At 40.1% G+C, this 18,497-nt stretch overlaps 2 protein-coding genes across 5 annotated transcripts in view; one reads left to right on the top strand and one right to left on the bottom strand.

Moving 5' to 3' along the window:
- EFCAB11 (EF-hand calcium binding domain 11) overlaps positions 1 to 18,497 on the top strand; it is a 157,413-nt gene that overhangs the window by 48,035 nt on the left and 90,881 nt on the right. The window contains exon 6 of one of the 4 annotated variants that reach the window (XM_063698108.1): positions 5,328 to 5,480. The exons of the other annotated variants lie outside the window; for them this stretch is intronic. Coding sequence (XP_063554178.1) covers positions 5,328 to 5,334 — 7 coding nt within the window. The 3' untranslated portion in view covers positions 5,335 to 5,480. Of the gene's footprint in view, positions 1 to 5,327; positions 5,481 to 18,497 lie in introns of those variants that run through there. 4 annotated transcript variants of the gene reach the window in all.
- On the bottom strand, positions 14,081 to 14,869 carry LOC101146140 (ras-related protein Rab-42-like). The gene is given in 1 exon segment (XM_031001545.3): positions 14,081 to 14,869. A coding segment is annotated over 1 exon segment (672 nt). The 3' UTR covers positions 14,081 to 14,197.

Below are 18,497 nucleotides of genomic sequence, written 5' to 3'. Positions count from 1 at the left end.
AAAATCTTTCATCTCAGAGGGATTTTTAGCATGTTGCAAATTATCATTAAATCACACACAATTTTCTGTCTTCAATTTTTCAATGTAAAGAACCACATTTTAAAACCTACTAGGTTATATTTCTTAGGAAAAACCGTAGACATCAAATGTTCACTTCTAATTTAGATGCGTCAGCTGACATACTAGTTTCAGTGAGTTGCAGTAATGAATTTGTCATAGAATTGAAGCCATTTTCCAGCTCTAAATCGCCCAAACCCAAATGCTATAGGAAATTTACAAGGACTGCCATTAGAATAGGATATTTTAAATTATCTCAGTTGTATTGAAACAAAGCCAAACCTGATTAACAGATATATCAGGTAATCATGAATTGATGTGACAGAAAAGAGTTATTGGGCTATTTGTCAAATGATAAACTGGATGATGATGATGGGGAAAGTTATCTTTATTTTTTTTATTTATTTATTTATTTATTTATTTATTTATTTATTTATTTTAGTGCTGTAATGAGTGCCAGGCATTGTCAGTATTTCATGTAATCCTCATGATAACCTTATGAGATGTACAGTATTACTATTTCTATTTTACAGATAAGAAAACTGAGCTTGGAGAGGTTAATGTTCCCAAAGTCCCACACTTTAAATAGCTGAAAATGTTTCACATTGCTTGTTGTCACCTTGAGTTCACCATATTTAAAGTGAAAGTCATCATCCTCATCCCTTGTTGTTCTTTCTGTTTCGTCAGTGATACCATGATTTTCTGTTTCATTCTTGCAGTCATTGATTTTTCCTTTTCCGTCTTTGCTCTAAATCCATTCAATTACCAAGTCCCTTTCCTCATTCAGTGTCTTTCTGCTGTCAGCCCTCTTCTCATCACTTAGTGTCTAGGCTTCCCAACTAAATGTACAGGCTAAAGGCCAAACTCCATAACTCGGTCTTCAAGGCTGGCTACTCTCTGACTCCTCCTCTTCTTTTAGGCTCTTTTTCCTGTTACTTCTCTCCAGATGAACTAGTTACCTAAATACTTTGTGCCCATTTTCTACATCCCCTTTTGCAAATGATAACTCTTGAGATGGCCTCTCCTCTGTTCCCTGGTCCGTGAGCCCTGTCCCTTCCTCAGCGTGAGACTGGGTCCTCTCCTGAAAGATTCGTTTTGATCAGCTCATTCCTCAATGAGTATCCCTTCTTTTCAATGCTTGTGACAGTAGGCTGTATACCTGTCATTTTGCACTAAGCACATGCCACCTGACTAGCATTGCTGTACAACTCTTCATCAGTGTGATCTGTCTCTCTCTTAGTGGTGGTTAGGGCTGGGTCTAGATCTCTCCCTAACATGTGGAACATTGTTCTATACCTAGAAAGTACAAGTCTTCATGCTTCGTGTGCATGGGTAAGGAGAGGAGTTTTTATGGTAACTATAGTAAATATCTCACATATTGACTTCATTGACTTAAGAAATCTCCTGTGAATCCTCCAAGCCTTATTATTCAGACCCATTTCACTAGAAAGGGACCACATGTATTCATAGGATACAGTGGTAGATTGTTTGCAGAGATGGTCACAGCTCCTTCCATCCCTGTGCGTGCACCTGTGTAAAGTGACTTGGCTCTCTTCCCAGCAGGAGGAAGAATTTATTTCTTCACTCCTCAAATCAGAGCTGACTTGTGACTTACTTTGACCAAAGAACATAGAAAAAACTAATAAATCTCAAAACCTGAGGGGTGGTCTAGGTGACCATCCCCAACAAAGGATCCCATCTGGGAGAAAATTTTTGCAATCTCCCCATCTGACAAAGGGCTAATATCCAGAATCTACAAAGAACTTAAAGAAATTTACAAGAAAAAAACAACCCCATCAAAAAGTGGGCAAAGGATATGAACAGACACTTCTCAAAAGAAGATATTTATGCAGCCAACGGACATATGCAAAAATGTTCATCATCACTGGTCGTCAGAGAAATGCAAATCAAAACCACCATGAGATACCATCTCACGCCAGTTAGAATGGCGATCATTAAAAAGTCAGGAAACAACAGATGCTGGAGAGGACATGGAGAAATAGGAACAATTTTACACTGTTGGTGGGAGTGTAAATTAGTTCAACCACTGTGGAAGACAGTGTGGCGATTCCTCAAGGATCTAGAACTAGAAATACCATTTGACCCAGCAATCCCATTACTGGGTATATACCCAAACGATTATAAATCATTCTACGATAAAAACACATGCACACGTATGTTTATTGTGGCACTATTCACAATAGTAAAGACTTGGAACTAACCCATATGTCCATCAATGATAGACTAGATTAAGAAAATATGGCACATATACGCCATGGAATCCTGTGCAGCCATAAAAAAGGATGAGTTCATGTCCTTTGCAGGGACATGGATGAAGCTGGAAACCATCATTCTAAGCAAACTCACAAGGACAGAAAACCAAACGCTGCATGTTCTCACTCATAGATGGGAGCTGAACAATGAGAACACATGGACAGAGGGTGGGGAACATCACACACCAGGGTCGGTCAGGGGGTAGGGTGCTGGGGGAGGGATAGCATTAGGAGAAATACCTAATGTAAATGACGAGTTGATGGGTGCAGCAAACCAACATGGCACATGTATACCTATGTAACAAACCTGCACGTTGTGCACATATACCTAGAACTTAAAGTATAATAATAATTTAAAAAACAGATATGTTTGTGTTAGAGTTCTCTAGAGGAACAGAATTAATAAAATATGGGTATAAATATACATAAAAAAGGAATCCATCTGATGCCATGCCTTTTGCCACATTAGCCCCTGAGTTTTTGTTCCATTGTGTACATATGATAGATGTGGTTTGAGATGCTTCTTTAACCAAAGTTTTAATGCATTTCAAAGTTCTGCACTTCTAAGAAGTGATCTTAAAGGTAGATAATAAATTGTGGTTATTCACATGCCCTGATACCATAGTTCTGTTTTATCTCTTGTAGTTTCTTGAACGTAGTCCAAAATTAACATTGATTTAAAGTGCTAATATTTTCTCAGATCTATTTTTAAAACTTTGCATTCTTGTGTTCTTCATTTGCAAACACCCAGAATTGCCCCCCCCCCTTCTCTTTTACCCATTATAAGGAAACAAGTTCTCTATTCGTCAAATAGCAAAACAGCCTTTGCTTAGCAGTGTATATTTCATTTTTGTGCCAAAGCTGTATCCCAGTAACATTTTCTTTCACTGAAAATGACCATTTCTTCCTGGAGTATATAATTTTTTTCAAATGCATGCAGTTTTCAAAATGAAACCATATCAGACAGAATGAACTTTGGCTTTATGAAAGTGGAATATTTTTTATAGTTCTGTGGTTGTTCATTATTTTAAAACCTATTAGTTACAACAGGTTAGCTTGAAAAATGAGGAGGTTTAAATCTGAGACAAAATATCTCACTATAGTTAGATTCTGAAACTGTGCCAGCAAAATTGTGTTTGAACGCTTCTTGAATTTGTTTTGTAAGGGGTAGCTTTCTGTTTTAAATGTGTATTCAGTAAAACACAGTTATTCAAATTCTACTAGACATGTAGGAGAGCCAGATTCATGTGTAACGCAGATGCGGCATTGTTCATGGGGCTGTTTCCTCCTAATGACTGACCTAATGTGTTGTGTCTCCTTTTTCTGGCTGAGAGAAGGAACCACATTTTAGAAGCATTTTATTCAGTAATATGTTCACATTGTGTTTCACCTCTTGCTATCTCTTATACTACAAGAATACCTGTGACGTATTGAGATAGCTAATATCATTGCTTGAAAAGTACAAGGTAATGTGGATAGAAAATAATGTAATAGCTTTAGTAACAGAATATAATTAAATTAGTGCCTAGAGTAAAAATAGTGAAAGGATTTATTTTTAGTCTTGAATGGCTTAGATCAGTATGATTAAAATACGTAAATTAAATAACAGCATTTAGTTCAGTGGTGTTCTGAGTGGTATCAACTCTCTCTAATATCTAATCTGAAATATTAATAATCTAATTCTAAGTATTCTATTTTCCTCTCCTCCCCCCATTTTTAAGTAAACCCAATATGAATTAGATAAAATAGGGAACACATTTGTTATATTCTTGGAAGCCTTGAGATTAAGGATTTTAAATTGGGCTGGCATATTTTTATTAATCTACTGGAAAGTGGTTATTGGAGCACCTTCTGTACACCAGGGACCATTCTGGATGCTGGGAATAGAGCCACCAACACAGCAAACAAGGTCCCTGCTGTCAGGGAGTTCACAGTTTCCTTGGGAGAAGACAGATAATAACTGAGTAAACAAGTTAATTTCAGATAGAGATAAAACACTGTAAGAAAAGTAAAACAGAATAAATTATAGAAAACGTTTGAATGGGGAAGGGGTTGCTTAAAATTGGGAAGTTAGGGAAGACATTTTTGAGGGCTGACATTTGAACTGAGACCTAAATGACGAAGAGCCATCCAGAAAGAGGAAAAGCAGTTGCAAAGGGTCTGAGATGGGTATAAGCCTAGAGGGACTGAGAAACTAAAAGAAAACCAGAGTGGCTGGGTTGCAGCGAACAAGAGGCAGCAAGGTCTGAGCAAAATTTGAGAGGTAGGCAGGGCAAGATGCTGTGTTAGTCATGGGTGCTACCTCTTTCTTTTATATGACACGGTGAGTAGCCCTTATCGGAAATGCATGGGACCAGAAGTGTTTTGGATTTTGGATTTTTTTTTTAGATTTTGTAATATTTGCATTATACTTACTGGTTGAGCATGCCCAATCTGAAAATTTGAAATCTTATACATTCCAATGAGCATTGTCTTTGAATATCATGTATAATATCAAAAAGTTTCAGATTTTGGAGCTTTCAGATTTCAGATTCTGGATTAAGGATAACTCAACCCATATTATATTCTGTATTGTGTTACATTCCATTATGTCATATCATATTTCACACCATGTTGTGTATTTATATTGTATTATATATTTATGTCCCTGTACCTTACAGGGAAATGAAGAGTCAAAGAAAGACCTTAGATTTCTCAAGATGTGTAGGTTTTCTGGCATTCCCAGTGTACAAAGTCATGCTAGTGGGTTGCTGTATCCTGGCTTGGGGTCCCCAGCTTCTTTTCATGTTTCTTTCCCATTATCAGTTAAATTCAGTTCAACAGATATTTTCTTGGTGCGTGCTGGGCCCAAGAAACGGATGAGTCCACTTGGGCCATTTTACAGATGAATGCAGAAGAAATTGTGATAGGCTTTCATTTTAGAGCAACTTTCCTAGATTATGTCTATTATTTCAATTAGTGAGCACCTATCTTTTGTACCATCTTTTTTATCCTTAGGTTGTAAGCAGTAAAATGATCATAAGGGCCAAATATCTAATCTAAATGGCAGTGATATGTAATGTTAACATAGTCATCATTTGTTTCTCTCCACTGGCGATACAAGACATAAAAAAATGATTTTGAGTCCTGCTTATGCATCAGACCAAGACGTGTTTATCATTTGAATACCTCTCTTCTGGGAAGAATAGGGGTAAGAAGTTTTTAAAAAATTAACAGTTTAATAAAATATGTGAAAGTTTACAAACATATATGCTTTTAAATGAGGCAACACAGATCTTCTGTTACGATGGTTATGATTCAGAGTGTCTGATTTACACTAGAGGATCAGGAAATAATGTAGACTATTTCCTTTCCCCGTATCTTCATACCATATGTAGTCATAATATACTGACTTAAAATTTCCACCGAATTAAACTTTCCAGTGATTTATAAGACGTTGAAATGCATTACCAAGAGCAGTTATTGAATCTTCCTTCAGAGATAATTAACGAAAAGACTGTTATTAAAAAAGAAAAAAAAGCAATAATTTACCTTTCATGTTGGCAAAGGTAAGCTCTAGAAGTCTTTCTGTGATTTGCTGATATTAATTCCACTCCCTGGATGTTTGTTTTGCTTTATTCTTTCTAACTCTCCCTGATTCTGTGGTTTAATAGATTTTCCTCCTGTTTAGAATAAAACTGTAGAAGTCAGTACCACATTTAGTATCTATCTCCAGGCATGGCCAATCCTTCCCACTGGCTGTGTTCCGGAAGGTTCTGGAAAACAGCTGACAAAGCCTGAATGTGACAGGGCAAGACATTTTAGGCAGCCCTCATGGCTTTTTCAGCTGTGCTTCTTATTTTCTTATAGATGTATGTGTGGTATGTAAGTGTGTATGATGCATATATGAAATATTCAAGTCAGAAAATTTGTCCATTTATGTTCCTCCCAGGTTACGAAACAAAATATTCCATTCTAGCCTTGGTTAAAGCCCCCTGGGTAGCCCTGCCTGATTGCCCTAGAGATCATCACTGTCCTGATTTTTTTTTTAATCATTCGTGTATGTCTTTATATTTTATGACATGGATTTATATATCTTAAATAATACAGAGTATTGGTTTGCTTATTTTTATACCTTATATAAATGCATATTGCTTTTTCTCTTATTATATTCTTAGGAATTATCCACATTGATCCATGTGTCTTTCATTTATTCTCCCTACTGTATAGTATTCTGTTGGGGCACCAGGGGGCACAATAACCAGCACCTTCTTTTCCCCTCCAGAATCAATTGAAAATTCGACTCCAAGTGCAAGAGAGTAATAGATAGAAATTTCAGCTTTCTTAGTGACATAGCTCTATTGGAGGGATTGGTTTGCTAAAATACAGCCCACATTAAGCCGGTTTACCCTTTAGAGTGGAGTGGCAGGGTCTTTAGTGTATTCATGTCAGTAGTTGACTTGTTTCCCAAGTGTTTGGGCCAGTTCACAGTATTACCCTCAGTGCACCAGAATTCCTTTCTATCCATATACTCACCAGCACTTGTTACTGAACTCTAGTTTTTGCCAATTTGATGGGTGTGAAATGGCATCTTATTGTGATTTTTAATTTTTCTCATTACTTACAAAGTTCATCATGTCTCCTAGCCCTTTGGCCTGTTCAATGTCAATTTCCTATTTATGTATTGGCCCACATAAAAAGTATTGCATAATCTATTTTAAAATGATTTATAGGGGCTCTTTACATATTCTGGGTACTAATTATTTCTTATGTGTGAGTCACAGAAATTTTTACCCACTTGTGGCCTGTCCTCACTTTTTGTGGGGGAGGGATTATCTTTTGATATATAACAGGACTATATATTTTCCCAGAGGTTTTAGAGAGAACGTGAAAAAAAGAAAAAAGCCTGGGACTGTTTGGCATGTCCAAAGTCTAGAATTTTGGAGAGCATGTGTGTAGCATTACTTGAGCATGTAAATGGGGTCTCCCTGGTGATTTTCTGCCTATTGCCATACTCACTTTGAACAGTTGCTCATCTTTCTTTTTCTATATTAGCCAGTTTGAATATTTCTCTAAGATTTACATTATGTTTCAAGTTCTTTTACATTATAGAATTAAATGCTTACTGCTTAAATTATGATTTTTTAGCCTCAGTATAGTTGCATGAAAAGGCTATACCATAAAACAAGTGTGACCTACCAAAAAGCAAATTTGTCTACCACTTGGCAACTCTCTACGTGTAACACAGCTTTTGCATTTTAGCTATTCTGATGGCAATGCTGTATTAATATTTCATTCTCTCCGTAGAGCTTGTGGACATTGTCATCATCTGAAGGCATTTGAGTACTAAATTGCATATGATGATACTTATAAAAGAAAATTGCAGGCCAAGCATGGTGGCTCACTCCTGGAATCCTAGCACTTTGGGAGGCCAAGGTGGGAGGATGGCTTGAGGCCACGAGTTCAAGACCAGCCTGGGCAACATAGCAGGACCTCATCACTACAGAAAATGAAAAAAAATTAGCTGGGCATTGTGGCACACCCCTGTAGTCCCAGCTACTCAGGAGACTGAGGCAGGAGGATCCTTTGAGCCCAGAAATTGGAGGTTTCAGTGAGCTATGATTGTACCACCGCACCCCAGCCTGGATGACAGAGTGATACTTTGCCTCCTAAAAAAAAAAAAAAAAAAAAAAAGGCCAGGCATGGTGGCTCACATCTGTAATCCCAGCACTTTGGGAGGCCAAGGTGGGTGGATCACTTGACACCAGGAGTTCAAGACCAGCCTGGTCAACATGGTGAGACCCTGTCTCTACCAAAAATACAAAAATTAGCCACACGTGGTGGCATGGGCCTATAGTTCCAGCCACTCAGGAGGGTGAGGCAGGAGAATTGCTTGAACCTGGCAGGTGGAGGTTGCAGTGAGCCGAGATCGTGCCACTGCATTCCAGCCTGTTCAACAGAGCAAGACCCTGTCTCAAAAAAACAAAACAAAACCAAAACAAAAATGAGAAAAAGAAAATCACATCATGATTTTGCTAATTCTTCATAAGAACAGTTTCTTGTAGGGTCATGCATAGATTTTCACTATAAAAAGAGCCTCAAAGAGCATATGGTACAGTCTCTTATTTTACACATGCAAGGATAAATGACCCATGCAAGGCCTCACACCTTGGTGGGGGTGAATGTGGGCATGGAATAGGATTAGGACCCAGGGTTCTTGGCCCCTGGCACAGTGTGTTTTCCATTGTAATGGATTATAGAATAATAATGTTATTCTTTATTTTTATAAAGTTGGTGTGCATTTCTAGATTTCCTTAGCTAGAATTCCTTAGGTTTCACAGAAACATAGGTTTCAGTGCTTTTAGCTTTTTGTTGATGACATCTTTTCAGTTTCTTAGTACTGAAGGAACTGTTCATCATACTTGCTTAAATTAGCTTTATGGAAATAATGTATACTGTTTTCCTTCCTTATTTTCAACCGTATTTACATGCTAGTCTTTCCAACAGGTTGTATAAATAAGTTAAATGTTATGGTAAATTATTCCAAAATGGCATATTAAGTTTGCATAAATTAAAACTATGGTGTAATACTATGAATCAGATTGTAACTAGATGTAAATTTGTAAATGTGTATAGTTAATTTTTTAAACATAATTTTTCCATGCGCGACTGCTTTATTTAAGTTAGTGTGTTTAACAATAAAATTAATGCAGTCAACCCGAGAACTACAATATTACCATTAACTCATATATACCCGCACACTCCTCCATCCTATCTTCCTGCCTTTTTCCATAGGAACCAATATCCTGAAGTGAGTGTTTATTATTCCCATGCTTTAAAAATACACGCACACGGCTGGGCGCGGTGGCTCATGCCTGTAATCCCAGCACTTTGGGAGGCCAAGGTGGGCAGATCACAAGGTCAGGAGATCAAGACCATCCGGCTAACACAGTGAAACCCTGTCTCTACTAAAAATAGAAAAAATTAGCTGGGCTTGGTGTCATGCGCCTGTAGTCTCAGCTACTCAGGAGGCTGAGGCAGGAAAGTTGCTTGAACCCTGGAGGCGGAGGTTGCAGTGAGCGAAGATCACGCCGCTGCACTCCAGCCTGGGTGACAGAGCAAGACTCCATCTCAAAAAAAAAAAAAAAAATGCACATATACATATATATACCTATATGTTTCTCTAATGTTTAATCTTCCTTGTTTTTAAACTTTGTAAAAAGGAATTTCAAATGTATGCAGTCTTTGTGACTTGCTTTTTTTCACTCAATAGTGTTTCTAATATTTATCCTTGTTTTATCTATAATTCATTCATTTAAAATGTGTTTAGCGGCTGGGCACAGTGGTTCACGCCTATAATACTAGCACCTTGAGAGGCCAAGGCGGGAGGACCTGTCAAGGCCAGGAGTTCAAGACTCGCCAAGCAGTAAGCAAGACCCCATCTCTACAAAAAATACAAAATAAAAATTAGCCAGGTGTTGTGGCACATACATATAGCCCTAGCTACTGTGGAGGCTGAGGTGGGAGGATCGCTTGGGCCCAGGAGTTCAAGGCCTGCAGGAGTTTGAAGCTGCAGGAGTTTGAGGCTTCAGTGAGCTATGCTCGTGCCACTGCTCTCCAGCTTGGGTGACAGAGGAAGATCCTGTCTCTAAAAAAATAAAATAGTATATAGCATTCCATTGTATGGATTTACCACAGTTTGTCTTTGTTTCCTTTTTCTCTTCTTATTAATACTGTATGAACACTTTTGTGTCATAACTCCTAGTGCCCATGTGCAGTGCTTCTCTGGATATGTACTTAGGAATGGAATTGCTAGGTTGTAAGGTACACGAATGTTTACTTAGATAGTGCTGGAATATCATAATGCCAAATGATATTTTCAATAATTCATATCAATTTACATTCCCACCAACAGTATATTCTGTTGATGGGCATCCTCTCCAACTGTTGCCAGGCTTTTTTTTTTTTGAGACAGAGTCTCGCTCTGCCGCCCAGGCTGGAGTGCAGTGGCGCGATCTCGGCTCACTGCAAGCTCCGCCTCCCGGGTTCACGCCGTTCTCCTGCCTCGGCCTCCTGTGAGTGAGTAGCTGGGACTACAGGGACCCGCCGCCACGCCCGGCTAATTTTTTGTATTTTTAGTAGAGACGGGGTTTCACCATGTTAGCCAGATGGTCTCCATCTCCTGACCTCGTGGTCCGCCCGCCTCGGCCTCCGAAAGTGCTGGGATTACAGGCGTGAGCCACCGCGCCCAGCCGCCAGACTTCTTAATCTTTCCCGGTTGAGTGGGTTTAATATCTCATTGTCGGCTTGATTTGTATTACCCTGATGAATGATGAGTTCTCTCTCTTATCTCTTCACATTTACTAGTCTCCTCTGTGACATACCTGTTCATGGTTTTTACCCATTTTTCGATTGCATCTTCTATTGATTTGAATGTGTTCTTTATATGTGTTCTCAGTACAAATATTCGGTCTAGTTAACAAATACCTTCTCCCAGCTCGTGACTTGTCTTTTCACTTTCTTCAAGTGACTTTTCAGACATAAGTAAATTTAGTTTGGTTAAATTTATGAATCTTTGTCATAGTTAGAGGGCTGGTGTCCTGTTTAAGAAACCCTTCATTACCCCCAAAGTCAGAGACCTATTACCTATATTTTCTTCATAAAATTTAAGGTTTTGCTCTTGAAAATTAAATCTGTAATTCTTCTAGAATTGGTTTATGAATAGGGCGTGTGTGAGAACCCAGTTTCACCTTTTCCATATGGACAATCAGTATTTTCAGCTCTGTTTATTGAATGTGCCCTCTTTTCTCTGCTGTTCTGCTTTGCTGCCTCTGCTCCTGTGTTTTCTATTGTTTCATTGGTCACTTAATCTGTCTCTGCACCAATTTCTCACTGTCCTCATAAAATCTTAATACCAGTAGGGCAAGTCTCCCTCCTTATTTTTCGTCTTTAGCAGTGTATTGATTATTTCCAGCTCTTTGTTTTCTCATAATAATTCCAGAAACTAGCTTGTTAAAAACCAAAAACTCTGTTCAGATTTCGATTAACATTGACTTTACAGATGAATTTCTGGAGAGTTGACATCTTAATAATATTGTCTTCCTATTCATAAATATATTTTTCATTGGATATTTCAGAAAATTCTTTTTCTGAACCATCACACTACTGTCACCATCATAATCACATTGGTTTTCACTTACGCTGTATTTCTTATATGCCAACCCCCATTCTATTTGTGTGCAGTTTTTATAGCAGTCTTTTGAGGTAGATCCTATTATTATGAAATATTGCACATAGGAAACTGAGGCACAGAGAGGTTAATCAACTCACTGTAGATCACACAGCTAGTAAATAGTAGAGGCAAGATTCTAGCCCAAGGTGCTTGGATATAAAGTTCATACTTTTAATTACTACTCTACATTGCACACAGCTTTTTTTCTTCTTTTGTTGGATTTCTTCCTACATATTTTATTGTTTTTGTTGCTATTGTAAATGGTGGCTTTTGAAAATTATGTTTTTTAAATTACTTGTAGAAACAATAGAAATGAAATTGCTTTTTGTATGTTAATCTTCTAGCTAACAACCTTGCTAACTTTGTAGATTTTTAAGGATCCACAAAGATAATGACATCAGTGGAAAATAGTAATTATTTCTTCCTTTCCAATCCTTATATCATTTATTTCTTTTTGCTGACATATGCACTGGCTAGGACTTACAGGGGTGATAGTGTCTTGTTCTGAAACTCAAAGGGAAAGATTTCAATATTTTATCACTTAATTTGATCATAGCCGTAGGGGTTAGATCCTTTCTCAGATTAAAGAATTTCTTATCTGGTCTAGTGTATCATGAGTTTTTTAAAAATCAAGAATTGACGAGAACACATGGACACAGGGAGGGGAACATCACATACTGGGGGCCTGTCGGGGGCGGAGGTGGGGGGGACAACTGGAGGCAGAGCATTAGGACAAATACCTAATGCATGTGGGGCTTAAAACCTAGATGACAGGTTGATAGGTGCAGCAAACCACCATGGCACTTGTATACCTATGTAACAAACCTGCACGTTCCGCACATGTATCCCAGAACTTAAATTAAAAAAAAAAAATCAAGGCTGGGTGCGGTGGCTCACGCCTGTAATCCCAGCACTTTGGGAGGCTGAGGCGGGTGGATCACGAGGTCAGGAGATCGAGACCATTCTGGCTAACACGGTGAAACCCCATCTCTACTAAAAATACGAAAAATAAGCCGGGCGTGATGGCGGGCACAGGAGAATGGCGTGAACCCGGGAGGCGGAGCTTGCAGTGAGCCGAGATCGCGCCACTGCACTCCAGCCTGGGCGACAGAGAGAGACTCCGTCTCAAAAAAAGAAAAAAAAAATCAAGAATTGGCATTAAATTTCACTATATGCTTTTTCTGTATCTATTGAGATGTTATTTTTTGAAATTCATTAATATGATGAATAACATGTCTGTGTATATATATGTATAGTTTTAATATCAATTCATCTTTTATATTTTTGATATAAACCCAAGTTTACTATCCTATTTTTTTTTTTTTTTGGAGACGAGTGTGCAGATGTTTATTAGGGGATATTCTTGAAATGGATACCTGTTTGGGGAAGAAAAGGAAGCAGGATTGGGCAGGGGGATAACTTGGCTATGATGTCACAACAGTGTCCTCAATGAAACCCACAGAGACTGATAAAGTTGGGTTTGACTTTCAGAGTTGTCCACAGCTGGGGCAAGAGGGAAAGGCCTTTAAGGCCCCCCAGGAGATGGACTTTGGATATGGGCTGCCCTGAAGGGAGGGCCTTTTCCAGAGAGTGGGGCAAGCTGAAGTCCATCATCCAGCGGCACTTCAGCAGCTGGGGAGAGGGTTGATGGGTTCCCCAGCCAGGAAGGGGGATCTTGGTGGCTCATCACAGTGGCCACTGTGTGCCCAACATAGTTGCTGCACATTCATGTTCATCCCAGCCTCCAACATCCATTTTTCAGCCCCCGGGCCTAGGGTGGGGGCAAACCCAGCAACCCTGGGTTTGACATCACATATTAATCCCATTCCCAGAATCATTTTAGCCTGAGGACATGAGGAGCCTCCAAGCCAAGCTCCCCCTGGAATTCCCTGCACCTGCCTTTGCTCATGCAGCAGCTTCCTGACGCTGGCTTCTCAGTGTCTGAGCCCAGGAATGCTGCCAGAGTGGGCACATCACAGCCAAGAAAAAGGGAGTGGGAATGAGAGCTTTTGTCATTCAGTTCACAGCGCGGCAGGCTCTGGGTGAGCACATCCTGTCCACTATCTCATTCGTGGTCACCACCTCCCTGCAAGGTGGGATCTTTTATGAGTCCCATCGATAGATAAGGACACTGAGGCTCAAGGACAGGAAGTTGCACATCTGGTCTCTCAGGCCTTTCTTTTCTTTTTTTTTTTTTTTTGAAACAGAGTCTCACTCTGTTGCCCAGGCTGGAGTGCAGTGGCACAGTCTTGGCTCGCTGCAATCTCTGCCTCCTGGGTTCAAGCGATTCTCCTGCCTTAGCCTCCAGAGTAACTGGGATTACAGGCATGCACCACCACGCCTGGCTAATTTTTGTATTTTTAGTATAGACGGGGTTTCACCATGTTGGCCAGGCTGGTCTCGAACTCCTGACCTCAGGTGATCCGCTGCCCTTGGCCTCCGAAAATGCTAGGATTACAGGCGTGAGCCACCATGCCTGGCCATCAGACCTTTCTTTTCTGTAGAAACCCTTGACTCTAAAATCCAGGAAGCATGACTGTGTCAGGATACTGTTTATATGAACCCTTCTGTCATTTGTCCTCCAGAGAGATACTAACACTCCCCATCCCACCAGGTGGCTAAGGCTGGGACTGCTTTAACCCTTTCTCTCCTAGAGTCAACACTGGCATGGGCCTGGGTGCTGCTTCCTGCTGGGGGGCCTGGGGATTTGGGTCTTGTGGATGAGCCGGACACCCCCCAAGCCCTCTTCTAGCTTGATGTCCCCCTGCTGCAGGGCCTGCTGGATAGCATCAGTGAGGGCATGAAAGGCCAGGTCCACACTGCAGTTGTTTTTAACAGAGGTCTCCACGAAGGCCATGCCCAGGGAGGCAGCTAGCTCCTCGGCCTCCTGGGCTGAGACACAGCGGGTGCTCTGCAGGTCACTGTTGTGGCCAACCAGCAGGAAGGTGACCTTGTCCGGGCCCTGAGTGGCCATGACCTCCTGGTGCCAGTCTTGGATGTGTTCAAAGGACTAGGAAGTCCTTTGAACTTCCTAGTTCAAAGTCACATCAAAGACCAGCAGGACACCCACCACATTCCGGTAAAAGGACCTGGTGATGCAGCTGAAGCGCTTGTGGCCCGCGGTGTCCCAGAGCTGCAGCTTGACCCGCGGCCCAGCCCGCAGCTGCAGCGTGCGGCGGTAGCACTCGGCGCCCACCGTGGGCTCGGGCTTGGGCTGCGGGGCGCCAGGCGCGCCCGCCACGTAGCTCCGCAGCAGCGACGTCTTGCCCACCGCCGCGTCCCCCAGCCGCGCGACCCGAAATTGGTAGCGGCAGCCCTCGGCCTCCATGGCCGCGTCCCTATCCTATTATCTTTTTAATGCACAGTAGGATTCAGTTTGCTAATATTTTACTTAGGGTGGCGTGTGCGTGTGCGCGTGCGTATGTGCGTGTGTGTCTAAAATGGAGCTGTAATTTTCCTTTCTTGTTTTGTTTCATTTCAAGCTTATACTGGCCTCATACAGTGAATTAGGGAGAATTCCCTCTTTTTATATTTGGTACAGATTTTGCTATTTTAATATAAATAAAATATTGCCTTGGAAATTTTATAACTTTAATTATAAACATAATCAGAAACCTCTTGCTTTTGACAATACGTTGTTTTCTGCTACTTTGAAAAACTCTGATTTCTACCATGATATCTCAAACTCTTAAGTATTTTTAATGAATTAAAAGTACAAAGGTATTAAAAGGTTATAACCATTTATTAAAATCCTCTATGTTACATCTTATAGTTTTCTATTCCCTGAAGTCACTTCAAGTTATTTATTTTTAAACATAGAACCTCTAGTTGAAGTCTATTTATGTCTGCTTCTGCTGGTTCTTGCTCATGGTGACTAGTTTCCCTGTAAACTTGTTTGTATTCAACTTTCTGGAGCTCACCGACCTTGAAAAATAATTTATGAGGAATTCCACAAGCCCAGGATGAAATCAGAGTGGTTTATGTGTTTTTGCCAGGCTCCTTGTAGCACAATCAGTACAGGACTATATTAAAACAAATCCACAGATGGAAGTTTCTGTACTCACTCAAGGTATGTTTAGACCCAGGATCCCAGGGACTCTCCCAGTGAGGGTCAGTCAACACTCATAACTTCTCAGGGGTGAATGATCGTTTTTTATTTCATTTTTCTCTTACTCCTTTGCTCAGCACCAGGGAAACTTTCATGTAGTCCTTTGGATTTCAGCTTAATGTGGGAAAGTTATCCTGTGAGATGATCCAAATTGGCAAAGTCCTGGATCTTCACTTCTGGCCTCGTCCCCCCATGAGGCTACCAGACCGCAGCTCCAGTGCACGATGTGAGTGAATACCTTCAGGGCAAAGGTGGCTTTGGGATGCCAACTTTCTTTCCGCTAACCTCTTTGGGTTCAAGCTAGCCTCAAGAATTTGGCCTGGCAGCTCTTTTTAATTTTTCAGTCCTTTTAAGATGGTTTTGTTTTAGTGTCTTATCCAGCATCTTTAGTTTTTTGCAGTGGGGAGTTGATCTGAGTATCCAAAAACAGAAACTGATGTGAATTCTTAAATACTTTGTCTCCCAAACTTTTCCTTCTAAATTCTGCTTTCCAAATATTGATTTATTAGGTAGACAATAAGATTTATTAAGTGTTAGAAAAGAGTATCACTTATTTGTAAGAGATATAGAAAATATATAAAATTACTAATGCATTTCTAAAGCTTAGTAATTCTGGCATTTTAGCTTTACTTTATCTTCTATTGCTGTTTAAAGAATATGACCAAGTATTTCTGACCTTTTATTGCTCTTATATTGAATATCATTTAGAAGTTGTAAGCTAAATATTTATTTTCATATAACCTAAAACCATAGTATTAGGAAATGCTGATGTAATTTAGTGATCATGTCATTGAAGCTTAACATTTTTATTGCATTCATTATTTATGAGAAGAAATCATGCAGTGTTTCTGTTTTTATCAAGGTATTATATCTAAAAATCACTTTTCTTGAACTTGAACTCAATATTTATAAAAGTGCATTTTATAGTACTTATACCTACGACAAAATAATTGATTAACTGTGTCCAAGTGTGTTGATGGGTCCCCAAGGGCCAATGCTAGATTTGATGATTCACTAGAAGGACTTCCAAGACTCAGCCTACAGTCGTATTCATGGCTATGATTTATTACAGTGAAAGGATTCAGTGCAAAACCAGCACACGGGAAGGGTACATGGGGTGAAGTCCAGGGGAAACCAGATGCCAGTTTCCCATTGTTCCCCTCCAGTGGAGTCACAGAGAACACAATTCCCCAATAGTAAGATGTGACCAAACATGTGAAATGTGCCAACCAGGGAAGCTCAGTAGAGACTCAGTGCCCAGGGTTTAATTGTGGGCTGATCACATTGGCATTCTCTGTCTGGCATGTGCCAAAATTTCAGACTCGCAGAAGGAAAGCAAGTATTCAGTGGGAGCCATGTTGTTTGCACAAACAGTTTTAAGCACAGTGATCAACTCTTACCAGTTAATGGTGGTAGGAACCTTCCTGAAATCCAAGTTCCCAGATGCCAGTCAAGGGCCAGGCTTGTAAGCAGAATTGCAGTCAGGTCTGCTGTCTTAACTTTTTTCTACATGTGGAGGTGTGGCTGAAGTTTTTTAAGCACTTACCATTTGGCAAGCACTGTTCTAAGCCCTTTACTCGTTTCATCCTCACAATCACCATTTCATAGATGGGGAACTGAGGGATAGAGAAGTTAAAAAATTTGTCTCATATTTCACAGCTAATAAGTAGTGAAACAGGATTCATAGTAAGGCTTCGAATCCATGATTTTATCCATTACTTTATTTGGGTTTTTTTGAAAATTACTTTCATTTTGTCTCACCTCATGAATAAGATGTTCCATACATTTCCTTAAAATGGTGATTAAAATAAACTGTCAAAAAAAGGAAGAAATTGTCTTCATACAGCCCCTTTTAATCTTCAGTGTTGTTTCATGGCTCTTAATTTTCAGATTTGAAAAATCATTCTGATTATCATGCAAACCCTTCCTGATCTCATAGGCTTTTCTCTGCCTCTGTGTTTCTTCTGGGTTGGAGAATTTGAATTGTTTTTTCCATTTGTCTGGTCCTTGACCACTAATTTACTACCGTGGTTCTTTCTGTATTTCCCTTTTGGTATTTTCTGAAATTTAGCAATTAGAACTGCAAACAGAGACAGTATCACAGCGCCATGGTTTTATAAACAAAGACAGGACAGCTGTCTTAGTCCATTTGGGCTGCTATAATAAAAATACCGTAAACTGGTGGCTTATAAACAACAGAAATTTTTTTCTGACACTTCTGTAGGTCGGGAAGTCCAAGAGCAAGGAGCTGGCAAATCTGGAGTCTGGGGAGGGCCCACTTTCTGGTTCACAGATGGTACCTTCTAAATGTGTCCTTGATATAGTTTGGACGTTTGTTCCCACCCAAATCTCATGTTGAACTGTAATCCCCAATGCTGGAGGTGGGGCCTGGTGGGAGGTGTCTGGATCATGGGGACAGATCCCTCAAGGCTTGGTGCTGTCTTCGTGTTAGTGAGTTCTTGTGAGATTTGGCCATTTTAAAGTGTGTAGCACTTCCCCTGCTCCAACTCTTGTTCCTGCTCTGGCCATGTGACATGCCTGCTCCCGCTTTACCTTCTGCCATGATTGTAGGCTTCCCCAGAAGCCAAGCAGATGCCAACGCCATGCTTCCTGTAAAGCCTGCAGAACCATAAGCCAACTAAACCTCGTCTTTATAAATTATCTAAGCTCAGATATTTCTTTATAGCAATGCAAGAACAGCCTACTACAGTCTTCATATGGTGAAAGGAGAGAACTCTAGTCTCTTCAGCCACTTATAAGGGCACCAATCTCATTCATGGGGGTTCAGCCTTTATGAACTAATTACCTTCCAAAGGCCCCACCTCCAGCCATCACATTGGTGATTAGG

This window comes from Gorilla gorilla, chromosome 15, assembly GCF_029281585.2.
Source record: "Gorilla gorilla gorilla isolate KB3781 chromosome 15, NHGRI_mGorGor1-v2.1_pri, whole genome shotgun sequence".
NCBI classification, from domain to species: Eukaryota; Metazoa; Chordata; class Mammalia; order Primates; family Hominidae; genus Gorilla; species Gorilla gorilla.
The sequence above is the reverse complement of the archived record's forward strand: the minus strand, read 5'-3'. Positions and strand labels throughout refer to the sequence as shown.